Source organism: Aricia agestis, chromosome 7 (genome assembly GCF_905147365.1).
Source record: "Aricia agestis chromosome 7, ilAriAges1.1, whole genome shotgun sequence".
Classification (NCBI taxonomy): Eukaryota; Metazoa; Arthropoda; class Insecta; order Lepidoptera; family Lycaenidae; genus Aricia; species Aricia agestis.
In genome coordinates, this window is record NC_056412.1 from 12,092,352 (window position 1) to 12,119,416 (window position 27,065).

The 27,065-nt window shown below is 38.7% G+C and overlaps 2 protein-coding genes across 4 annotated transcripts; both read left to right on the forward strand.

Annotated features, from left to right (window-relative positions):
- The first annotated feature begins 808 nt into the window (after window positions 1-808).
- LOC121728816 lies at window positions 809-6,391 on the forward strand. Its single transcript, XM_042117117.1, has 8 exons — window positions 809-1,000; window positions 1,193-1,366; window positions 2,366-2,676; window positions 3,467-3,629; window positions 4,285-4,380; window positions 4,794-4,892; window positions 5,556-5,767; window positions 6,181-6,391. Exons 1-8 carry the CDS (start codon window positions 842-844, stop codon window positions 6,389-6,391), a joined length of 1,425 nt encoding a protein of 474 aa, XP_041973051.1. The 5' UTR covers window positions 809-841.
- A 606-nt stretch (window positions 6,392-6,997) lies between these two features.
- Window positions 6,998-26,720, forward strand: LOC121728795 (proton channel OtopLc-like). Of its 3 annotated transcripts, none has more exons than XM_042117086.1 (14): window positions 6,998-7,082; window positions 7,267-7,342; window positions 9,026-9,137; window positions 9,756-9,861; window positions 10,101-10,214; window positions 11,034-11,184; window positions 11,472-11,668; window positions 12,185-12,238; window positions 21,284-21,434; window positions 23,470-23,604; window positions 24,039-24,132; window positions 24,908-25,057; window positions 25,462-25,711; window positions 26,400-26,720. In XM_042117086.1, the coding sequence occupies exons 1-14, from the start codon at window positions 7,020-7,022 to the stop codon at window positions 26,718-26,720; spliced, it is 1,974 nt and encodes a 657-aa protein (XP_041973020.1). In that variant the 5' UTR covers window positions 6,998-7,019. The 3 variants fall into 3 exon arrangements, with proteins under 3 accessions (XP_041973020.1, XP_041973021.1, XP_041973022.1); XM_042117088.1 differs by having other exon boundaries at window positions 7,019-7,113; XM_042117087.1 differs by lacking the exon at window positions 12,185-12,238.
- Window positions 26,721-27,065: the final 345 nt, after the last annotated feature.

Consider the following 27,065-nt stretch of genomic DNA (forward strand, 5'->3'; position numbering starts at 1 on the left):
TGTTTTGATCCTTGGATCAAAACATACCTACATCACGATGTTAAAAATCAATATGTGCCGAAAAAAACCCCGAAAATTATGGCGCTTCTATTTCTCTCTTCTCTTCTCAACTCTAGCCATGCAATGTCTATTATAATTACGAACTTCGCACTCTATGGCGTCGGTTTGTTTAGGGCACTCTATATAATTTTCTACGAACTACGTGGTACGCTTGTCTGGTAAGTAGTACAATTTTGCAACACTAGATGTCTCCGTAACTGTGTTTTTTTTTAAACTGGTTTAAGCTTATGAAAGAGTGGAGTATACATGGAGTATATTAAAATATGTGACTTACAATATTTACAGAAGATATTGTAAATCACATATTATATTTTTGTGTAATAATATAAGAGTGCTATTAGTCTATTTTGGTCTGTTTTATAATGTTGCAGTGCCATCTATACGCATTCTCGGGTAACTGCGACAAGCACGTATCTCGAAAGCAAACCGCTAGATGTCGGAAAATTTCTAAGGTTGGGTTCCAACCACCTGACTGTGTTTATTGCCACTGCCTGTTGGGTTTGAAAGATAAGCTAGCTTAGAAGTAGAGACACTGACATCCATTATACAAGTACTTGTATAATGGAGGTCAGTGAGTAGAGAGTTAGAGACCTATCTAGGTGCATGATAAAAACAAGTACCGTATATAGGTACAGAATTTTTATTTCCAACATTGTCATCGATAAATGATAGATTTAAAAAAGAAACTTCTTTTTTAAATCTATCATTTATCGATGACAATGTTACTGCTTGTGTCACTTTTCTGAGATATCTTTTATAAAAAATCCCAAATAATATTAAAATGTCTTGCGGTAAACAAGTCAGGTTAGTAAAGAAATGGGACAAACCCCGGAAAATAGAGGTCATTAAGCCGTCTAAATACGAGAAGACCCCAGTAGCTGTGAGGACTCACTGGAGGAATGTCATCAAGGCTCTGGAGCTGTCATACAAAGATGAAAAGGTAAAAATATAAATATATAAAGGTAAAAGGTACTAATATAAAACTTCCATACATATTCTAGGAGCTCACTGCTCAGCAGCAGCTAACCTGTAAATTCGAAGAGGTAAAAAAAAAACGATACTGAGAAGAAGTATTAAATATGTCTTTCGAAATTGTTTAGCAATTTATCATTAGTATTTCTTCCAAATTCAGTTCTGGGAGACTCAATCTGACAAAGTCAGGGAATTGGTTGGACCAAAAATATTTAAAAGGCTCGAGAAGATCTTTAATCTGCCGCCCCGGGTCGGCTTATACGAGCCCAAATCTGATGTCGTGTCGAGGCAAGCTTCACATGAATTTTATCACCGTACACATGTGAGGAAGGAGGTAAGATTCGCTACTACTATTACAATATAAATTACATACCGTGGAGTGCAGTAGATAGACTTTCTACATACTAGACCGCTTAAATCAGACGCACGCACTATAGTTTTATTTAACTTAGAGTACCAAAATAAGACAGACACAAGTTTTACTCGTATCCGAGTAAAACTTGTGTCTGTGTTAATAATTTTTTTAACTACTAGATTTTTGCCTGCGACTTTTTAAATAACACGAAAATTACCATCGTAAGATCTATTCAGTAGTTTAGCAGCTTAGGTAAAAGACAGACATACTTTCGCATTTATATTGAACTAGATGACTAAGGGTGGGTTGCACCAGAGTCGTGGTTAAAGTTAAAGTTATGGTTATAGTTAAGGCTAACTTTAACTTTAACCTTAACTCTGACCACAGAATTTGACAGATGACAGCTAGTCCGACAAGGCTATAAATTAACGTGGGCGGGGGCGCTGCTGGTAAAGGAGAACTGTAAAAAATGTCATTTCTGTATAATGACAGCGTTAGTTCCTTTTTTCGCCACGTTCATTTAAAGCCTTGTCGAGCTCATTAAGGTTCAAACCACACATTAAGGTTTGGTTAAAGTCAAAAATGGCGTCCATTTTTGACTTTAACCAAAGATTTGATATTTTGCATTGTAGTTATAGTAAAAGTTATAGTTAAAGTTACAGTTATAGTTAAAGTAAGTTGGTGCAACCCACCCTTAGTTTATATTGAACGGAGTTGCGGCCGTTGCGCCAAAATTCGTTTATCGTGCGGGAACCGTATATTTTTGCGGGATAAAACTACCCTATGTCCTTTCCCGGGATTCAGAGTATCTCCATGTTGAATTTCAGTATAATCAGCGGTTTGAGCGCGAAGAGGTAACAGACGGACAGATAGACACTTTCGCATTTATAATATTAGTATGGATACTTAATAAGTATTGATGGTATTACATAGCATTCCTTTTTGGTATTTTAAACATCAATACCGCGATCTCATCAGGCTGTGTTACCGACGACATGCTCCGCGACAGATTTCGACGAGTCGCTCTACAAGAACGATATAGAAGAATTAGCCGAAGAGGAATCCGAGAGATGGTCCACTTCTACCAACATATACGATAGTGTATGTTATATGCCGAGTAACAGAGTGAGTTTGATACGAAGCAGATCGAGCGTTGGTCGCAGTGGCTCAGCGAAAGGATCGAAATATAGAACCTGGTCGTCCGTAAAATCATGGAAACCAAAAGCGTCATATGATGTAGCGTCTTCGTATTTTGATGACCTGATTGTCCACCACAGCAGGAATAAAGAGTATGTCTATTTGTATAACTCATAATAATCTATATATTAATACGTGAGCCAAAAACTTTGTATCCCTTTTGACGAAAAATGGGGAAACGTAGGTGAATGAAATTTACCACAGTTATAGTTTATATAGTGAAGAAGTGCATCGAGCTAATATTATTTTGAAATTATGCTTTTATATTACATTTTTTTACCAAATAAAACATTGCACACACTACAACACACACACTAGGAAAAATGACAGATTTTTGAGTGACAAGCCTATACATACGAATTATACTCTTTTATTTATGGTTGAAGTCTGTTGACAACAAGGTGACAAATTGAAAATGGATTAAGTATAGTTTTTTTTTATTGAATCTTAGATACTACAAGCTTTTGCCCGCGGCTTCGCTCGCGTTAAGAAGTATTATTATATACAAACTTTCATCCCCTATTTGAACCTCTTGGGGTTGGAATTTATAGATATATCGATAGATTAGACAATGCTTACACGGCCAGTCTGAGATCAGCTAAGTCCCAGAGACAAGAGTTGAAAAAAATATGATAGTCAATATTTTTTTACAAAATATAGGTAGTAGTCCTAATGTCGTTGAAACTAAGGTCGAATTTCGACCATTGGGCCATCTCTAGTACATCAAAATTAACATGATATTGTGTCTATTTGTCTCATTTTTAATGCTTAAACTAAAGCTTTTGAGTGGCAAACGTTTTAGATGAAACTTAGTATAGAGGTACCTCGTTTACGTTGATTTACTTGATGGCATATTGTGATAATATTTTTATTTCGGATCAGTAAGGAAAAATCATCAAGAGCTCACAATCCACATCATCACATGTTGTACTGCAGCGAATCCGAAACTGATATGATCAAATGGAATTCCAAATACAAACAGAAGAAACTTGAGGTGTCAGCCTCCGACGAGTATAGCAGAAGAGCTGAAATTTTGACTAAAACCGTGAGAATACAACATATTATCCACCGGCTTAGTACGCTAGCCACCTTAGGGCCGCGCTACACCGGAATGGCAGCGGCGAGGCGAGCACTTTCAGTGTCATATTATGATATTAAACTTCACCTTTTTTATTGTACCTAATACATAGTATCGCTTGAGAAATCGCGGCCGCCGGCGGCCGCCAGCGGCCACGAGCGGCCACGGTCGGCTGTAGATTTGTCAAGCGATACTATGTATTACAGTAATGAAGATAAAGTTTAAAAACACTGAAAGTGCTCGCCTCGCCGCTGCCATTCCGGTGTAGCGCGGCCCTTACTCCTGGCACGCCGCACGATTCATAATGCTTCCGCGCGACAGTTTGGGCCGCTGCACAACTAAATCACAATCAATTGAAAATTGTATGTAAATTAAAATAAATCGTTACATACAATTATTGCTTGTCATAGCGGCCAATATCCGCTATGTCGCACCGACGCCTAAACATGACTAGAACCTATACTTATCAGAGTAATTAGCCACAACTTTACTGCATACAGCAGTTACCTAGATTTTAGGGGGTTCATATTCTCATCCTCGGTCCTCGGACCGCCAAAGTACTAATGTTCTTCGGAATACTAAAGATTGCCAGTTGAATGATCTTTTAATACTTACATTTTAGATTGCAAAAGACTTCTACGACTGGTGGGTATCTCTTGGTAGCCTTGAATTCAAAAGTGAAATAAAACGTGCTGAAGATATTGAAGAATTGTTTCAGGTACTTACATAGTCTACGTACGACATTTTAAACATATTTTTTCTGTATTGTAACCTCTAATTTTTTAAAAATGAAATAAGGGGGCAAACGAGCAAACGGGTCACCTGATGGAAAGCAACTTCCGTCGCCCATGGACACTCGCAGCATCAGTAGAGCTACAAGTGCGTTGCCGGCCTTTTAAGAGGGAATAGGGTAATAGGGGAGGGTAGGAAAGGGAATAGGGGATAGTAGGGAAGGGAATAGGGTAGGGGATTGGGCCTCCGGTAAACTCACTCACTCGGCGAAACACAGCGCTAGCGCTGTTTCACGCCGGTTTTCTGTGAGAACGTGGTATTTCTCCGGTCGAGCCGGCCCGTTCGTGCCGAAGCATGGCTCTCCCACGTATAATATATCCCCCTAAATATTTTTTGTAGCTTTGGTTCGACGAGCATGCTTCTCGAGAGCTGAAATTGGATCACAAAATTGTTCCTTGCGTTTTGAAATCTATTTCTGAGTACACTGGAATTAAAAAGGTAAGTATACAATATTTTTATAATAATTAATTAATGCTGTAATTATTTATCTACTCTCTGACAGTAGACAGATACTGAATAACTATTTAGGATAACACGATATCTTATCAGCCGAAATATTCTATCCTCGGATAGATAAAATACATCTCGATGTGTTTTTTCATTTTTGTGATACAAAACGATAAAACTACCCTGCTACAGGTAGATCTTAAAAATATATTATATCCGTTAGTTATAAATCTGTTACTAGCCTTATATCTGGACATGACACCCGCAACTCGCGTTTATCCCTTGGGAAGCGTACATTTTTCCGGTATAAAAAGCATCTTTTTTTATGCAAACGAGCAAACGGGTCACCTGATGGAAAGCAACTTTCGTCGCCCAATGGACACTCGCAGCATCAGAAGAGCTGCAATTGCGTTGCCGGCCTTTCAAGAGGGAATAGGGTAATAGGGGAGGGTAGGGAAGGGAAGGGAATAGGGGTGGGTAGGGAATTGAATTATTAGGGTAGGGGATTGGGCCTCCGGTAAAATCAATCACTCGGCGAAACACAGCGCAAGCGCTGTTTCACGCCGGTTTTCTCTGATTCCGTGGTATTTCTCCGGTCGAGCCGGCCCATTCGTGCCGAAGCATGGCTCTCCCACGTTAAATATCTGGTTTTAGGCTTCCTGCTCCGAAGTGTTGAAGCAGCAAATAGCTAATGACATTCACGCTGAAACGAAACCAGCTCATACTGTAGCGTTTGCATCAAGTCTGCCACAAAAACTGAAGCATCTTCCGCCGAAAAATAACACGAAAGAACTGTGGGGGCCGGTGCCAATACCCGAAGATTTAAAGTCCATGACTTGTGTTTGGGGCGACATACAACACTTGACGTAAGCTTAAAATGTTTTATTAACTAAGCTTCTAATATGGTAAGTTATACAATCTTTTGTATTCGTTATCAAACCAATATTCTAACGATTCGGAGAAGACTAAGGGTGTTTATACACAGCGCCGCAGCTGCAGCAGCACCGCCGCGGTAGCGGTGCCACTGCCACTGCGGCGCCGTGTGTAAGCACCCTAAACTCACACTAAAAAAGCATTTGGCCTGTTTTGGGCTTAGAATCAATTTATATTATGGTCACTATGACGATTTATATATTTGATTATCTAGAAACCAGATTTAAAACAATTCTTTACAATAGTCGGTTTACAATGGTTTAAAATACTCGATTTCTTGATAACATATTATATTTTATGTTATTAGGAAATCGAGCTTACAATGATAATTTTTATACCTTTTCAGATCGACGAAAGCGTTCCTGAAATGGATGAAGCAAAAGCCAGATTTGCGTATACCGCCTTTCCTACAGAAAGTTGACAAGGGGGGCAAAAAACTCCCTTACACGGTACCATCCGACTACGTCCAAGCTGAAAAGACAAAGTCCGATCTAGCGGTGCTCGCCTCTAAACTGTCGATCGACCTGAGCAAGGAACTAAGCAATCTAATGTCTTGATTTTGTTTTTGATTTTTATGTTGGTGTTTTTTAATTTTAGAAAATACTTTTATTATTTTCTGATTTTAAATTGAACAAAATTTTTAAATAAAATTTCTTAATACTCAGTGTATTTCCTACTTCCGTCAATTTTCCACATTTCCAGAAACAACCGTTTAGCTGATATAACCTGGACTCTAACGATTTTTTCCACTTTAAAACTTAATATTTCACAAACGGGTCCTTACATTGGAAAATGATCTATGAATACTCATAATATTTTTAGAAAACCTATACAACGATGGGTTGGACGCGAAAAAAAATTATTATATTAGGAAGAAAAAATATTTTAAAATTGCAGGTGAGCTGAACCGAAATTGGTATTAAACTACAAAATTTTAATGAAATGTGATATTAGTAATATATTATGATATGACATACATCGGAAGGCCTTTATCTTTCACTAGTAAAATATCACTTTTTAATTTTTATAATAAATATTATTATCACATGTAAGATATGAGGTATCTATTCTGTTAACACTATCTTTGTGATTCAGAATTTATACTCCATATCGATAAATGTTTAGTGTTATAAAGCACTGCATAGGAGAATGATTATACTTTTGAGTGCCCAAAAATACTAAACAATGAATGAAGTACGAGAAGATATCGCAAAGCAAGAAGTCAAAAATGAAAATGATTTTCAAGAGGTAGGAGCAACTTTTCTCCTAAATAATGCAGGTGAATAGACCTTCTTTACTGAACTGCACTAGAATATAGGTTATAAATAACGTAACGAATATTGCCGAGTAATATAAACAAAACATCGTACTGTATGATATTATGTATGTACAGTAAACTGAAACAATACAGTTTACTTTCAATTGCTTACAGGAATACGTTGATAGGCTGTCTCCGAAATTCAACGATGATGATTCATACAAGTATTCGCTGCCGCCTCCACCACCAGGTATTATTTTTCATTTTAACCACTTACTATGTTTTACTTAGCAATGTTAATGTTCTATTAACTTTTCTAAACTAAAACTAGTTTAAAAACTAATTTCTTTCACACTCGTTTCGATCTAAATTTCATCCGAACCCATGAAATTAGGTTCTGGAGTAGACGTAGAAGTTTATATATTACTAGCTGTCCCGGCAAACATCGCTTTGCCATTAATAAAGAATTTCGTCCATATTATTTTATTGAAGTGACTAAATAAGTATGTTACCATGACAACGTCCATCGCTATCCCGTCGCACAAACAATGATCGCCGTCAGTCTCGAGTTGTAATAATTTACTATTATTTATTCAACAAATGCACTAATCAATATAAAAAGTACCCAGTAGCCGATTCTCAGACCTACTGAATACGCATATAGGTTAAAATCAGTAAAGCCGTTTCAAACAACGATATCAAAATACTAACTACATTGATCTGGCGGTACCCACAATTCGCCTAACATTCCTGCATCGCGCTATCGAAGTTTTCTGAGGGCGTCGGTATATATATATATATATATACGACAGCTGAAATGTATCACGTGGGTTTCGGCCTGACCGGGCATACCACCTCGCTCGGTCGGAAGATCTTCCTTTGCGGCCACCACGCATATTCCCACATTGGTGACCCTCGACAGAACACGCTTCCTTCATCATCATCACTCCTCGCCCCTCCGCACCGCGCCAGCCAGCATCGCCTCATCGGGTACCTCGTCCACTAGCCGCAATGTACCGCGGCCTGGGCGACTCCGCATCGGCATCGTCGGGCTTTCTCACTACACCGACCGGTCAGCAAGCAGAGCACATCTCTCCTGGTCAGCACGTAGCATCGGCCCCGCATGGCAGCTTATCCGACTCACTGGATCCCGTGCAGCTGCTTACAGTTCCGACTCACTGGGACTCACTGCAACAGTTCCGACTCACTGGAACTCACTGACACTCAAGCGACAAGACTTCAAGATTTGACCTCCGGTCTTCGGGGGGGAGTGATCTGGCGGTACCCACATTTCGCCTAACATTCCTGCATCGCGCTATCGAAGTTTTCTGAGCGCGTCGGTATATATACGACAGCTGAAATGTATCAAGTACGCGGCCTAACATTGTGACACGAGAATTTTATATCTTAGATATAAAATTCTCGTGTCACAATGTTAGGCCGCGTACTCCTTCGAAACTATAGAATTAAAATGTGGGATATGTGCGGTGGCCACAAAGGAAGATCTTCCGACCGAGCGAGGTGGTATGCCCGGTCAGGCCGAAGCCCACGTGATACATTTTTATTATAATGATCTTAGGCAGTGATTGCGGTTTTAGACACCTCATTTCTTTTCGTCATCCGTGAAACTCGAGTTCGGGTTGTGCGGAAGCGCTCTTAGTGTTAAGTTTCATTAATAGTTTTAATAATAATTGTTTTATTTTAGTTGTCTGGAAAAAACAGCTCAAGGTGGTCAGATCGGCTTTTCTAATTTGTATGGTTCCTACTTTTTATTGTATTTTAACACCTCCAATCTCCATCGTGGGTATCGCAGACAATAGATTTTCAATTGTGCGGCAGCCGGCTGCGGCTTGGGGATTGATGGTTTAATGTGCAAATTAAAGATTAACCGCAGCTCCCAATCTGAGTATTACAAAATGCCAAATTTTTTCAGACTCAAGCCAACTGGACTCAATGGCATCACATCCAGAAACTCCATCCATAGTACTGTCAGCATTCTCAGATCCTTCGCCGACTACTCCGAAAAACAAGTCAGAGTTCATATCGTAAGTTTTTTTTATAAAACAAGGAGACAAACGAGCAAACGGGTCACCTCGTGGAAAGCAACTACCGTCGCCCATGGACAACATTAGAAGAGCTGCAGGTGCGTTGGCGGCCGTTTAAGAGGGAACACGCTCTCTTCTTGAAGGTTTGCAGGTCATCTTTGTATGGAAATACTGCTGTATTTTTATTATCAAAGACAAGACGTATGCTTTTGTAATGAACTAGCAACAAAACTTATAGTTGCTGAAAACTGACCTATGCCGGATTTGTTGGCGGTCATGTTTTGTTTATCATCATCATCATATCAGCCTATAGTCGTCGTCGTCGTCGTCCGTTTTGTTTATAATACTTCGAAAATATTGCCAAAAATAACTATCAAAATTCGGTCTATCAATCTGTTGCTGTTCGAACCACTTAACAAAGTATATTGATGTTTGTTCAGAAGGTACTTTAAGTCTCGAGACAAAATATGGTTATATTCCAAAAAAATTATGTACCTAAGCCCGTTTACGTCTAGTACTATTAAACTATTTTTGAAGAGGCTATTGTTTCATCGAAATAATATTATGTTTGAAGCTTAGTGGATAGTCTACTTACGATTTTTATTTGAATATTTTCAGGGAGTCACTGACCTCAACATTAAGTAACATCTATGCTCTCTTCATCATAACACTTGGAGTTATTATTTATACAGGCGACTTCTTCTATAGTGTTCATATATCTCCTGTAAGTACTATCGATGAATTAAGGAGATGGCGGACCTACGTATTTTGGTCCGGTTCTGTCAGGCTTAGTCAGTAGCTAACGACTAGCATTGGCTTGACATAACCCGACGGAATAACATAGGTTCACCATCGATTTTTCTAATTTATTGGCAGACTTACACTGCAATCCAATAAGAATGTTATAATTATTATTTACCATTTATTTTGAAATGTTAATAAAGCATTGATTCTTATTTTCAGATCTTCTCCTGTGTATTAATAGTAATCGGATTAGTTTACCTTGTATTTTTAATTGCACACATAAATATTATTAAATATAGATATAATAAATTGAACTCCAAAAAAGAGGAAGACGTGAGTATAATTTTTAATGTTATCCTGAAAACCCCTAACTAAAAATATTAACACTCTGAATTCAGATAACCCAATATTTAGTTCTTTCATGAGTGCGGCGCTGTGGAGGACACGGCCCAGCATACCCTTGAGGTGTGCGATCGTTGGGCCGTGCAGCGCCACGATCTCGTGGCAGTGCTAGGAGGGGACCTCACGCTCCCGAGCATGGTGCGCTGCATGCTCGAGAGCGATGAGGCCTGCCAGGTGGCGGTCTCTTTCTGCGAAATTGTTATGTCGCAGAAAGAAGCCGTGAAGCGGGACAGAGAGGGCGATCCTACCTCTCTGCCGCTCCGCCGGCGTAGGACGGGAGTGCGGAGGCGATGCTATGCGAACCTCCTAACTCTCGTCTAACGAGGCTCCGGGAGAAGATGGGAACCTCCCCGGCTTAGTCAGTCCCGGCGCCGAGGAGTTTCCCCTGCGCAAAAAAAAAATAGTTCTTGTCAATTCATTCTCGATTCAATCTTTGTGTCTTCTATATTTTCATTGTTAATTCTGTCTAACGTATCAGTAGCTCTACCACGAGTTTAAAGCTATTTATCGATACTCAATACCGACTACATAAATTTTTAGAATGGCAAACTTTACAGCGCCTCTAGCGGTTACTTGCGGAACTAAAATTGCCATACTAAATATTCACGCAGTCGGTATCGAGTATCGATAAATACTCGATACCGACTATATATATACCGACGATATAATAAACTCATGGTAGAGCTACTGTTTCCTTAAAGTTAGAAGAAATGGCTTGTAAAATGATTGTAATATTTTGTATCATTTTAGATAGAAATAGTAAATAATCCAAATGGAAATGCTACTCATCCAAACGACAACGAAACTAATTTGCTAGGCAAAGTTGCGCCGCTGGAAGAAAGCTACCAATTCACTCACGGACGACATTCCGGTAGCTTCTATCTAAAGTTAGGTGCTACAGGTAAGTAGCTACAAGAATATTATTATTTAAACCTAGTGATCACAGTACAGATAATATTTAAGTCTAGTTACCACAGTATCTCATGGAAACTACCTTTTAAAACACGCAGGCTACCTTTAATAATAGTAATTTAAAAGACAAAAAGGCTTAAAACTGATGAGTAGGAAACCAGTAATAGCAACTCCTTATCTTCGCATAACACTTAAGTCACAGTATAGCAATATGACATATTGCTATACTGTGCATAAATAGAGTTTCTAAATATTATTATTGTATAAAATTTTCAGGTTTTGCAATCGGTCACCTTATCCACGGTGTACTGTTACTTGCCAGTCAGATACAGTTCTACATGGACGATAAACTTGACAACGACAGGTGTTTGAACATAATGGGGATTGTACACGATATGTTTAACCCTTTATTTTGTTTTCTAGAGCTGTATTTTATATTTAACTACTCGAATATTGTCATCTTGAAATATGCGGTAATTATTTTTTAAAATTATCTTCAGTCTTCACAATTTAAATGTCTCCAGAATTGTTGCTTTTCAATTTTCAAACATCTTCAGCCTCTACATCTTCAGTCTTCACAATTTCAATGTCTCTAGAATTGTTGCTTTTCATACATCGTCAGGTAGCTATTTTCGCAGAAGTGCCGAGCGTCATTTGAAATTTGATTTTACTGAACAGTCATTTAAAGGAGAATGAAGTAAAGTGGTCCGAATTTCCACCACTAACGAGACCTATATTGACTTATTGTCCAATAGATATAGAGCAACTTTCATTATTCAAGACAGATTAAAAATAAGCTGTCAGTGTAAAAAGTTATGACTATATGAAAAAATAATTTTTTGTGTCAAAATATTGAAATGCCGAACGGCATGACATAACCTAGATTGAATAGTTAAAAAGTGCAATCGATCATATGATCGCTACTTTATGGAAAAAAATGGTAGACAACTTTTTCATTCCACTTCCATTAACTTTTTACTTAATTACAGGATATTTTTGGTTGCAGTCCAGTTATAATGATTCCGTATTTAGTAGACCATTACGTAAGTGTTATTGGTTGTGGACATTTGCACCATACTCAATAAATTTTTAATACATCTGTAGTGTTTCTACAGATAGATAGGGATGGAATGAAACAACCAAACCCGATGAGTGCTGTTCTTACACTGATTTATTAAGTAAAATGTAACAATGTTAATGAATGTAAACTGCTGACACAAAGCGCTCACTCAGCAGTTAAACTAATACATTATTGTACTTTGTACATCCTGGGACTCAGGGAAAAGGATGCTGAATGATGTAAAGAACTAAAACTTAATGTCCATACGTAACCTAATGTCTCTAAAATGTTTGTCCTAACCACTTTATGTCACAGTTAAAATTAATAATCACTAATTTCACTTTCACTAATTTTTGGAACTGACAATCGCACAGATTTTTTACACTTGCCACTTGTTTTCACACAGGACTGCGTACTGGTGCTCGGAGGAACCACCCCCGTTGATGATAATGACTGCTGCTTTGTAGGCAGCTCCGGAAGTTCCACGTTAGTGGCCTCCACCGCCCGCAGAACCACCGGGGCAGTGACAGCAGGGGACACTCGAAACTGTTGTTGGCTCGTTTTACGAACACGACGGACGACGTAAATGCACCCCCCTAAGATCAGCAGTGTCAGCGTGGCGTAGATCGCAGTATAGTGGTGTACATCGTGTACACTGACGGGAGAGTAAACCACATTAGCTTCGTTTTTTATGTTCTCCAACTGCATCTTCATCTGATCCCAAGTATGACTGTGATTGTCCGGTATGAAACTTTCAGGTAGTGTAGAATTTAGAATATGATTAAGGACAGAAAATTCTGGTACTGGAACTATGTCAGGCTTTGTAGATAGTTTTGTAAGATAGTTAGTGTGTCCGTAAATTGTAACGGATCTACTCTTCAAAACGCATCCCGACGCTATGTCCATGAGTCCGTTTCCTTGTAAGGTAATCATTTCTATTGTGTCCGAGCAGAAAAGTCGCGCTTGGCAATTTTCGCAGCACGAGAACAACCACCTGTTATTAGCACGTAATTTGATCCACCGCTCTTCGCACTTAATTGTTTTAGTCGTACATAATGTTTTATTGTTTGTATGTAGATTACAAAAAGAATGATTAATTTGTTGCTCATAAATTGGTCTATCAAAGGCACACAAGACTTTTCCTGAAGATAAATGCATACACAAATGAGTATCTTCTTCTGTTAGTAAAATAAATATTTCCTTTTGTAAATTAAAAGCTATGTAAGGTGTAAATGTTTGAATAATAAGATTACTTTTAAAAGGTATACTATATATTTTGTCTAGTTCGAATGATTCCTTTGCAATTAAAGGTATTTTTATCTCTATTACTAGAAATGATCTTCCGATTTTTGAGCTAACTTTCATGACCTTGTATAATTCCTGTAAGTCTTCTTCACTAATAGGCAAAGTTAGGTCTCCCCTTAATTGATTCGAAATAATGTGCATCTGTTGTTGCAGCTGTTCTGAAGGTATTAAATGTGCGTCCAAGTGTCCATGAGATAAATCAGTTACTGTATCGACTAAATTATCTTGTATACGTCGAAGATTCGATATTAAAATCTGTGCCGACAGAACTGATGATATAGTATTAAGTTGATGCTCACTGTCCGACTGTACTCGATTTAAAATATTTGTAAAGTTTTGTAAATGTGACTGTACCATGCTGAATTGCTTATACATAATATCTTCATTTCTGCGTAATATGTTTGACTGTGCCTCAATAATGCTCGTTTGATTTTTCAGAAGGCTTCGTAAGTGATTGGAGTCGTACGAAATCTTCTCTATGTCCTTTTCATATTGTTTCAGAAACCTGTCGTCGAGAACTCCGAATAATGCGTTAGCTACATAACCCACACCATTAATTATGCCTCTCTTCTGTCGTTTATTAGTTTTATATTGCAGCAATACATTATAATGTTGAAGTTCCGATAGTTCATGTTGTAATTGTTCGGCTATGCTTATGTACTGCGGTGAAAGTTGTGAAGTATCTTTCTGTATATGTTTTACGTACTTCTGTAAATATGAAATACTCGTCCAATACGTTGACATATTATAGTAAACAACTAATTTCCACTCATCCCTGATTAAGTTAATATTGAACTGTTTGTCGAAATACAGGCTTTGGCTCGAGTTGAAATTAGATATATTGTAGGTTCCCTGTGTGGGCGCAATTGTAAATAAAAACATAAAAAGTAGTGTAAATATAAAATTACATAAATTATTCCTTCGAGGTCGACGTCGAGATGGCGGTAGCTGGTTTGTATGGCTTTCTGGTTGCACCCCGTTCGTTATTCCAGGGGTCACGGCATGTCGATCATGATCACTAGAGCTGCTATTCACCTGTACGGTATCGCTCTCCTTGACTGGAAGTCGGGAAAGTTTTAAAATTGGCCTTTTCAAAATACCATTCTTGGTCTTAACCGATACCACTCTCACGTACCCATCCTTGCCTGGATGTACCTCGACTATCCTACCTAAAGCCCATTTCCCGGGAGGTAAATTGTCTTCCTTCACCAGAACTATGTCATCCACTTCAAAGTTTCTCGATGGACTCTGCCATTTGGATCGTGTTTGAAGCTGCTGAAGGTACTCCGAAGACCACTTCTTCCAAAAGTTCCTGTTCATGGCTTGTACCATGTGCCATCTTGTGTTAAGATTAAGATGTTCCGGTTCAGCCTGTGGACGAGACAGCAAAGGTCCCCCTACGAGGAAATGTCCAGGGGTCAGGTAATCATCATCAGGATTCTCCGTCAACGCAACCAGTGGTCGTGAATTAAGGCAGGCCTCTATCTGCTGTAGCAGGGTGTTAAATTCTTCGTAGGTAAGTCGCTGCTCGCCTATCACTCGCCGAAGATGATATTTGAGTGATTTGACGGCAGCCTCCCATAGACCTCCTGCAGATGGAAATGATGGTGCGTTGAAAGTCCATTTGATATTGTAGCTGTTTATGTTCGCGAAGAAATTCCTGTCAATTGTGGCAAAAATCTCTTTGTACTCCTTGATCAGCAATCTGTTAGCGCCTTTAAAATTTGTCCCGTTGTCACTGTACATATGACTCGGGGTGCCTCGCCGGGCACAAAACCGACGAAAGGCTGCAAGAAATCCAGGGGTGCTGAGGTCGGACACGAGCTCCAAGTGAACGGCCTTGGTCGATAAGCATACGAATACGGCTACGTATCCTTTCGTTGTTCTTATCCCACGCCCCTTTTGTGCTTTAATGTCAAAATATCCTGTGAAGTCCACACCTGTAATGCTAAATGGACGCGAAGGAGTTACGCGTGGTTCGGGTAGATCTGCCATGATCTGTTGATGATTCTGGTGGCTGTAACGCCTGCATGTAACGCACTTACGTAACTCTCTTTTAACAGTACGGAGCCCGCTCAGTATCCAATGTGTTATTTGTATCTAATGTGTGATAAGGTAAGTCTGGGTCCGCCATGTAAAGTTAAAGAATGAGCTTGCTGTATAATTAGTTCTGTGAGACGACTGTGATTCGATAAAATAATTGGATTTTTCGCACAACTTTCTAAATGCGACTTATTAAGTCTCCCACCGACTCTCAGTAATCCGTCATCCTTACTAATAAACGGATTTAAACACAATACCTTACTATTCCTAGGTAATTTTCTATTCTGTAAAATACAACTAAATTCTTCCTTAAATTCTATAGATTGTACAGTTCTAATTATAATACAATATGCATTTTCCATTTCAACAGCTGACAAATAATTCTGATGTGGTACATTCTTCTTGTTGCGAAGCCACAGGATGTAACGTGATAGCCATGCCACTGTTGTTGCGACACGTGCCAATGAACTGTATTCATTCAATAATTGTAATATTAAAGTCTTATGTTTTATAATTGTAGTTGATAAAGTCGCGTTCACACTAGCCTTAATTTCTTCAATACATGTAGTTAAATTAGAAACGTTTTCAATTGAACTTATATCTAACTTGTTGAGCCATTCTGGGCCCCACCATAATGAATGGGATTCTAGTTGTGCAACTGTCAATCCTCTTGTAGCACAGTCTGCTGCATTTAATTCTGTACTCACATGATGCCAACGTGAAGGTTCGACAATTTCTGTAATCTTTTGCACTCTGATGGATACAAATTTCTGCCATCTGTGAATGTCACCTTGAATCCAAGCCAATGCAATCATAGAGTCACTCCAGCAGTGTACCTCATATTGACTGTCCGTCATTGTAGCCAAGACCTTATCCAAAAGGTTAGCCAAAAGATGTGCGCTACATAGTTCAAGCTTAGGTAGAGTTAACTTGTTCTTCAAAGGAGCGAGTTTTGTTTTCGCCGTAAGCAGCCTCGTTGTGCACACGCCTTTACTGTTTGTAGCGGTAATGTACACCACGCTTGCGTAAGCCTTTTCCGAGGCGTCGCAAAACCCATGTATAATGTATTTATGAGTATTACCTAAATATCTAGGTAATTCGAATGTATCCAAATGTTGAAAATCCTGTTTTAATGTTTTCCAGTCACAAATTATCTGCTGAGGAAGCTCATCATCCCAGGTAATGTTCGGCTCCAACCAAGTTCGTTGAAATAAAATCTTAGCTCTTATTGTAAGAGGTGAGAGCCACCCCAGCGGATCGAAAATCTTCGAAATGTTGGAGAGTAGTTGTCGTTTTGTAAGGTGATCCTCGCTATTTAAATCCACGAATTTATTTTGAAATGTAAATGAGTCTGTTCTAGGACTCCAACGTAACCCTAATGTTTTTCGCGATTCAGCACATTTGAAATCTAGCGAAATGTCCAACTGTTCTGGTGACAAGTTTTGTGTGAGCTCCATGTTGTTACTGGACCATTTACGTATGTTCATGCCTGCTGTGTTGAAAATATCAATAATCTGTTTTTGCAAATCTCTCGCTTTCTCTATAGAACTCTCACCTGTGAGGAGATCGTCCATATAGAATGACGTCAAAATAGCATGTGATGCTAGAGGAAAATCATCCTTATGGTCTAAAGCGAGCTGTTTCAGGGTTCGCATGGCAAGATACGGCGCAGACTTAGTTCCGTATGTGATTGTCGTTAATTGGTATTCTTGCGGCGAAGAGTCTGCAGTTTTTGCGGTCGAGAAGATGTCTCTCCATACGATTCTCTGAAGATGCTGGTCACATTCTCTGACAAAGAACTGACGGAACATCTTTTCCAAATCCGCTGTAATGACGATTTTATGTTTACGCCACGATAAAATTAAACTATGTAAATCGCTTTGTAGATTTGGGCCTTGAAGCATCAAATCGTTCAAACTGTACCCCGTAGAAGTTTTTGATGAAGCTTTAAAAACGGTTCTCAGTTTAGTTGTTGTCGAGTCAGCTTTTAAAACTCCATGATGCGGGAGGTAGTACGACGGCTCTACCTTTTTTGTTACAGGTTTCATATGTCCTAAACTTAGATATTCCCTCATAAACTGTGTGTAGCTTTCTGAGAATTCTGTATTTTTTGCCATTTTACGTTCCAAATTATATAATTGTGCTATCGCCTTCGGTCTAGAGTTTCCCAGATGTTTCTCAAAGTCCTGTTTCATCGGAATCGCAACTTCATATCTACCGTTCTGTAATCGTCTCGTGGTCGACTGGTACAGCTGTTCGCAGTACTCATCTTCCTCCGAGCGGGCAGTCGAGGAGTTCTGAACCTCCTCGAGCTCCCAATACTGTGAAATATCGGCTAGATTGTTCAGCACGACACAGCAGTTAAATGTCTTCACGTCCCCTGACAAGATCCAACCTACCCTAGTCTGTTGTGCCATGGGCGCCTTGTTAGGGCCCTTGATGAGGCCATCCATGAGGATGTCGGAGTACACACTCGCATCCAGTAGCATGTCAATAGGTCTGGAGATGTTGAAGTCGGGATCCGCAAGTCTAATGTTTTGAAGGTGTGACCACGGCTGTTTGTTAAATGTTCCGTTGGGCAAATTGTTAATGACTATATTTATAACAATAGCCTGAGTTGAAAATGTGTAGTCATCGTAAATTGACATACAATTCAAAGTAACGACTCCCTTTCCTTGTTTAGAGCCATATCCTATTCCAGAAATAGAAGCGGGATGATGTTGTCTAGGAAGACCTAGCAGCTGGGCGGCGCGCTCCGAAATTAATGAAATTTGAGAGCCTTGGTCTAAAAGCGCTCTTAAAACTATGTAAGTACCGTCGTAGGCTTGTATTTTTAAAAGTAGTGTAGTTAATAATATCTCCTCATTATCCGTAGCTACGTAGTTAACATTATGATTTTTATTAGTATTGTAATTAGGTGTAAAGTTAGTATTAGCTAAGTTAGATGTAGGCATGTAACTCGACGACGGAGCTGTTGTGACGACGGGCTGTGCTTGCGTAATCGATGACGTCGAGTATGTTGTATGAGGTAAGGATTTCTGGGCTTTGAAAACAGCGTAATATCCATCGTGTAGAATGGTATTGTGATCACCGTGGCAATGTTTGCAACGTTTTGCAGAAGTACAACCATTTGCATCGTGAATGTAAAGACAGTTTTGACAAATATGTAATTTTAGTACCGTTCTCATTTTTTCCTCGGCCGATAACTTAGCGAACTTACTGCATTTAAATAAAATATGATTCTGCTGACAGAGCGGACAGTTCCACATGCGAGTTTCTGTCACCTGATAATGCGGTTTCGCTATATATTTGCCTTTAGCATATTTTGTGTTATATTGCGTATTAATTGAATGCGACGAAGAGGGCTTTGGTGTGAAAGTTTGAGCCTTTCTTTTTTGTATGGGCTCTAAAGCTGTAAATTTATTTTCTATAAAATTCATGAGCTCATCCAGCGTAGGTAGCTCCCGTGGTTTTTTCCGATTTTCCTGGTAGTCACTGTACGTGTCAGGGTCCAGTTTTTTCGTTATCAGATGTACGAGTAGCGGGTCCCAAGAGGAAGTGTTTATGCCGAGATTTTGTATGGCATTAATACACTCCATGGATGTATCATAGAGACGCCTAATTTCATACGCTGACTGTTTGTAAGAAGCTGGCTGATTTAAAAATATCTCTACTTGTTTTGTAAATAACAACTGACGATTGTTATACCGATGAGTGAGAAGCTCCCAAGCGGTATCGTAGTTTTCAGCGGAAATATGTAGATGTTGTATAAGACGCTCGGCTTCTCCTCTAAGTTTGCCCTTAAGGTGTTGCATTTTTTGACCCTTTGTGAGCAAGTTATTGTTATGGATACTTTCGGAAAATAAATCGTAAAACGTAGGCCACTGTGTGTATTTGCCTGTAAACACGGGGATATCTATTTGAGGTGTTGCCTGTTGGATGTGAGCCGCGGATGCTAATTTTTTATTAGGTGACCGTTTGATATCTTTATAGCAATTTTCGTAGTAGGAAAATTCATTATCGTAGTCCGCGTTATCTCCTTGTAAAATATTGTCAATCTCTAAATGTAAGGAATCAATGTTATTCCAGCGAGACTGAACACTACGCAGCTCATCTTCTAACTCCCATTTATCGCCTATGTTGTCTACGTTAATATTGTTAATTAGCCTAGCGAATGCCCTAAAATTTGTACGTTGAAGCGATAAAAGTTTTTCAATGTCTGTGTGTGCCTGTTGCGGCGGTGCTGGCGGCGCCTGTGCTGGCGGTGCCTGCTCGCGAGACGGTGACGGTGTTGTCGTGTGTTTTCTGACGGACAAACTAGTACCTGTCTGGTCTGTTTTCGAAGTAGGTGTATAGGAAGAAATTCTATAACGGACATTATTGTAAAATTCGCGTGCCTCCTCGTACTGATTTTCGACGAAATATGGAGCATCAGGTTGACCGCGCAGACTGAGCTTGTCATTGTTCGCATTAAACTCAGCCCAGAGCCTGTCCAAATTAGCGAGTCTCTCATCGAGATATTCGCGCGTTTTACGGGATGGTGAATCCTTCCTAAAATTAGTCTCTATACGCTTAATTTCTTCTAGGATCGCGTTCTGCTGCTGAATTAGCTTGTCCATCATGTAAAGAAAATATGGAAAGATCTTACTTGGTTCTGTGGTTTACTCTCCTGCGGGACTGCTGTCGATGCTGTCGCTGATGTGGGTGCTGCGGCTGTCGATGCTACAGAAACCTCACGGAGTAAAGTCCACTGAACACTTCACTAACTGTAGTTCTGACTGTACGTCACTGCAACTGTTCGTCACAGATATAACACTGTATATGCTAAAGTCACTGGTGTCCTCACAACACGGCGCGGATGCAAAGCAACTGTATGTTACACGCGACGCGAGAGCAAGGTCCTGAAGGAACGAAGGACCAAAAAGATCTGTAGTGTTTCTACAGATAGATAGGGATGGAATGAAACAACCAAACCCGATGAGTGCTGTTCTTACACTGATTTATTAAGTAAAATGTAACAATGTTAATGAATGTAAACTGCTGACACAAAGCGCTCACTCAGCAGTTAAACTAATACATTATTGTACTTTGTACAACATCTATAACATTTTTCATACAAAATGGTAAAAAACGTGACTTTTCATTCAGCCATAACTTATCACTTACAGGGTATTTTTGATTGCGGTTTGGTTATAATAATTCAGTATTTAGTATACATTTTTACTAAATATAGGTCCCGTTAGTGTTGGAAATTTGGACCAGACTCCATACATTTTAAAACATACTCCATCTTCAATCTATGTATTGTTATAATAGTATTGGATCCTACCGTAAAATCCTGCAGGAATCGTTTTTTTCGATCAAATATATTTTTAAATTATCTTTAGAACGTATAGAATGGATTAATGTTGGGTTGCCTTGTCAAAGTTATTTATGTGTATTGTCCTATCATTCCTCAATGTCATTCCTTCTTAATTCTCTTACTTTTCTATTGAATACACGCAAGTTTGTATTACGGGCTTTCATTTTGCTCAATTAGAGTTACTTGCAGCTACTTTTAACAAGGCAACCCAACATTAATTCATTCGTTCTAAAGATTATTTTAAAATATATTTGATCGAAAAAAACGATTCATGCAGAATTTTACGGTCGGATCTTAGGATATAAAAATATATTTCAGAGACTGGCCAATCTGGGCTTCACACATTTGATCGCTAGCAGTATATGTTTCTGGATCTCTACCATTTACCGTGAGACACATCTATCACTGACTATCTACGCCAACTCCATATATGGCAACAAATCTCACAGATATTCTTCTACCAAAGTGGGTAGGTATATTTTAATGGTTGTTAAGACAACAGACGTAATACCCTTTTTATATTACACTTTTTTTACAAAAACTACTATTTAAACTGAGGTAGACGTGCCATACGCATCAAATGTTCCGCCGTTCCAATAGACCTAATTCACACCGTTGCAGTCAGTGTTCACTGGGGCGCTGTACGCGACGGTCGTATGCGAGTGTGTACGGTTAGCAAAGAAATTTTTAAAACAATCTTAATTTATTTTCAGATACTAAATGTAATCAAAGGGCAAAATGCTATCTTGTCTAAAAATATACAAATAAATCTTCAGGGATTACCTTTCAAAGGTGACTATCATAGCTGTTCACAATAAAAGAATAATTTTTAGGAAGATCTTCCGACCGAGCGAGGTAGTATGCCCGGTCAGGCCGAAGCCCACGTGATACATTTCAGATGTCGTATATATGTCGCAGCCGACTGGTTTAAATAGCCGTTCAATCAAACAGCTAGCCCTTTGACTCAACAACGTCATTCAATCACATGGCTTTACGTCGTTTAGTCGATTTGTTGACTATAACGTTCAACACTACAGCTAGACGACGCTTAGCCAACTGGTTTAATGGTAAATTAACTGGGGGTCACCCTAGTTAATTTGCCATTGAACCATTAGTTTAATATGAAATTTGGGAGAATAGGAATTTTTTTTGTTGAAAGATTTTATTGAAAGAATAATTATTCTCGGATTAAGTTTAAGGGGTGACCAAAAGTTTAATGCAATAGCCAATAAGTAAAAATAAAAAATTCTGAGGCATGTTTTGTGACGGTCGCCGGCTGCTGCCGCAGCACAGTCACAGTTCTAACCTAACCTACTTTTGGACTTTCCGTGTTTTTGTTTTAGCGGGGGGCTGCGCCCCCCAACCCCCCTTTTATTTGGTGACGGTCGCCGGCTGCTGCCGCAGCACGCTCGCTGCGCTCGCTCGGCTCCCTCAGTGTTGTGGTCTAAATTCTAACCTAACCTAACCAACTTTTAGACTTTCTGGATTGTGTTTGTTTTTGTTTTGGCGGGGGACTGTCCCCCCCGAACCTCCCCTTTCGGGAGGGTTGAAAATACTGTATTCTAACTAATTTTGAACATATTTAGCACATACAATAATTATAGCTAATTTATTATTTATGGAAGTGCAATAAATACCTTGGTGATGTATTTCATAATCCCGTAATTTCTCCTCGAATATTTGTTGAAATTTTGATTCACTCGTATGTGCCTCCATAATTTTTGTCTCTTTAATAACCCTTGTAACTTTTATTACTACTACTTTCTTTCCGAAAAATAACCACAAACACCAACAAACACCTGCTAGTTGACGCCATATTGTAAATAAAACGCACCTAGCGCCGCACCGGTGCGCGTTGAACTACTTCAATTAGACGGCGGCTTTTGAATCAGCTGTAGTGTTCGTTTTGAGTGACTAAAATATTCAATCTAAAAGCTAGACGTGTGATTGAATGGCTTTGTTCAGTCAAAGGGCTAGCTGTTTGATTGAACGGCTTTTTAAACCAGTCGGCTGCGACATAAATACTGACGCGCTCAGAAAACTTCGATAGCGCGATGCAGGAATGTTAGGCGAATTGTGGGTACCGCCACAAAAATAATATTGGCATCTCGCACTTGACTACGTAGATACTTTTAGTTTCTGTGTTCGAGTAATGTTTTGAGTGTTTTATTTTAGGATGGCTTTTCAAATGGCATTTCGTAGAGTACACCACTTCTACCTTAGTTTAAATATACTTAATTCTTTGCTTTTTATGGATTATGGATATTATTGTATTTTCACTTTAGAGACATACAAATATAATAAAAAATGAGCATATTAATTATTAATGTATTCATAGTAATTATATAATACCATGAGCAAAATTCACCGGTAGGTGACCGGTAATTTTTTCGGTCAATGTTGGTTTTGTCAGCTGGGCTTGACATAATCAGACCAAATTCGTAGATCCGCCATCTGTCCATGAAGTAATTACATTCTTAAATTAAATAACTTTTATGTTTCAGACAAATCGATAGGTCTGATAGATCTGGAGAGCCTGTATGACGCTACTTGTGTTAGCTCGCCAGCAGCGATTATGATATTTGAGAATTTCTCTCCATACTTGTTTCCTTTTGGAGTGGAGTTCAACATTCTCATAGGTACATATTATTTAATATTTACTTCAACTTTAAAAACATGTTAAAAATTAGGACTAATAAAATATTATTCTTACAAAATATGTAAGAAAAAAAAATTGCTATTAAACTTTAATAAGTGTAAAATTGCGCTATATAAATTATAATGCATAACATCAAAATAGATATAGGTGTCAGGATGGCCGCGTACACGTTTTCCGGATTAGATTTCCGATCTTGAATTCCGTGAGACGAGCGAAAATCGCGCCGGTTTCCACTTAAGACGTACGTGCGGAATTCGTTCCGTTCGAAAAGCGGTTTTCCCAATAGGCTAACCAATTTGAAAATCCAATACGGAAAACGTATTCGATTTCCGAACTGAATACGTTTTCCGTATTCGATTTCTGAATTTGTTGACCGTATTCGGAAACATATTCATATAATATTTGTTATTGCAGTTGCCTTCTACTACGTGATCTGGAGTCACATCGGTCGTCCCATTGAGGAGGAGCAAACCCCGCATCATACAGACCACCAGAGCGTTCATTCTATGTAAGGAATATATTATATATAAACTTTATACTTAAATCTTAAAAAGACAATGTTTGTTCTCGCATCACACATAAACTATTAAAAATATTTAGTTTAACACATAAGTAACTTAGGCTAACTTTATTTCTGATTATCATCACAAATATATTTAAGATTTAATGCTCAACAATCAACATAATATTATAATGGGCACGGGTTGCATAGTTTATTATAAAATTAATAAAAGTAACAACACACTTTCAGGCAGCGCCCTGCAGCAGAGTGATGGGCCGAACTGCTAGTATTATCTAGCCTTACCATTATAGTATTAATAGCTTCTGTTGGGAAATTCCGGTAGTCTCAAACTGAATTAATTCCACATTTTACCTGGAAAAGCAATAATATGATGTATCCAGGCTATCGAAGTGCAAATTTTGTTTGCAGTGCCCAGCCAAAAACTGTATGCCTAAATGAAACGCTCAACAAAGCCTCCACTGACCAACTATAACAGTTTACGAAGGGTTAATTTAAACAATAGCATCTAGTGTTAAATATATTACATCAGCTGATACTCTCTGGAAAAAAAAACGAATTCTGCAAGTACGGCACATTATTAATTGAATTAAAATAAAGTGTAAAATTATTTGTTGTGGCTCTGTTTTATGTGGGCCATATCATACAATCTGCATACTTACGTACTTATATAATATATTTTTTTAATCGAGCTTACAAGATTTGGGTTTATTGTTTAAATAATATAATATTTTCATTTACATCTTCGTTTGGATGATTTTAGAGAGCAAGACGCAGAGAATGAGTCCCCTGGTAACATTGTGGTCCACGTCGACTGCCACGGATCCAGCAAGGGTCTGTTCTTCGGCCTGGTGTTTGTGGTGCTGATGGCAGCTAATGTCATACTTGGATTTGTTCTTGGGAACCTTGGCGGGTACGTAGAGCTAGAACTTATGTTTTGTTAGCCCTATAAAGGTAGTAGTTTAGGAAATAGTATAAAAGATGAGCAAACGTTTTCCAGTGGGTCAAATTAAGTAAGTCGTAAAACATATCCATACTAATATTATAAATGCGAAAGTGTGTCTGTCTGTCTGTTACCTCTTCAAACCCAAATACCGAACCGATTTTGCTGAAATTTTATTTGAGTCCCGGGATACTTTTGATCTCGTTTTAATATAATAGTCCATTGTATAAAAAAAACAATTTTCATTAGTAGCAGACAAGAATAAATTACCTATAAAAGCCAGGTGAAAACGTATCTGATTAATTTTATTTTTAACCGACTTCCAAAAAGGAGGAGGTTATAATATGTATGGCTGATGTTTATATTTTTTACAGTGACTTCACAGGCTACGGATACGCTCTGAAGAATCACACGAAGCTGTGGATGCATTTTTTCATGACGGTCGCTGTGATAATAGCGTACAAGCAGTCAAGGAGTTTGGATGTGAACGACCACCCTATCTCTAAGCTCGATGACGTGTTCCTTTACATTTGTCTGCCGGCTTTCTTCATGGAAACCCTGCTTTCCCTACTAGCCACTATCGTGATACTAAATATCGTGAGATGTATCGATCTAGTGTTGATGGTGAGGATTTTTCCAGAAGTTGAAAAAACTATTTTTGTTTACTTATCTCTTTTTTATATCTTAACTCTATCCTTGATTTATCATAGAAATTCAAATTTTGAGTACAGCTTAATTAAGTTTTATACCTAGTAAGACCACGTTCAAAGATTTTTATTATTATTAACGAAGAGTAAGGCGCAGCGCAGACGACAGACTATCCGTGACGCACTTTTTAGTCCGTAGAAATAGAACCTATGCAATTATATGCGCCATGATGAGTTAAAAAAAATTATGAATCAAAAAATCAATCCTTCATTATGTTAATTCATTAATCAAATTCTTTACGTTAAGTCTACTTGATATTCATTTAGTTATGTAATCATTAAAATATCTCCTTCAAGAAGAGAGCGTATTCCCTCTTAAAAGGCCGGCAACGCACCTGCAGCGCTTCTGATGTTGCGAGTGTCTGCTGTCTGTCTGTCGTTCGACCCCTTATTTTATTTAAAAAAAAATATCCCTAATTTAGAACCAATTGTAAGGGTCTGTTTCACCTTTTCCTGATATTAAGTGCCGAATAGGCTATTCACAACTTATTTGACAGATTCTCCATACTTGATCTGTCAAGTTGATTGGTGGATAGCCTATTTGGCACTTATCAGGAAGTGATGAAACGGGCCCTAAATCGTTTTCATTCACGGATATTTTTCAGGTCATACAGGTGATCATCCAGACGATATTCCTCATCGATGGCATGCGACGGTGCAGCAACACGAAGAAACTCCGCCGTTACAAGCCGGGCCGGGATGCCGTCATGTTCCTCCTCATAGCCAACGTGTGTATGTGGCTCTTCAACACCTTCTCCTTCAAGTCACCGGAAAGTGTCGACGAGAGATACGAGTTCTACGGCAAGGTCCTCTGGACGATCCTCGGACATGTCACTCTACCGCTGATGATGTTCTACAGATTCCACTCCAGTGTGTGCCTCGCTGATATCTGGTATTCCGTCTACAAGCCGAGTACGTACCATTAGGTGATGTTAAAATTGTGTTTATTTTCAATAAACTTTTATTTATTATTTTTAGTTGTTATTTTACTATCACTCTTATAAATTTAAAGTGACAGGTGTAAATTGTAGTATGAGTTCCCGGTCTAGGATACTACACAATCTAAATATTTTCAGGAAAAATGTTGCGTAATAGTCAGGGAACCCTAGAACAAATTTTTTTTATTACTACTAACAAGCAAATTTTTGTGAGTAGCTTCATTTTGATAAGTCAAACAACTTTATTATCTGCGAAAAATCTTGAAAGTGGTAGCTAACAGAGATAGAAAGGATTTCATACTTTGACTTGATGGTCCTAAAGTATGGATCGTT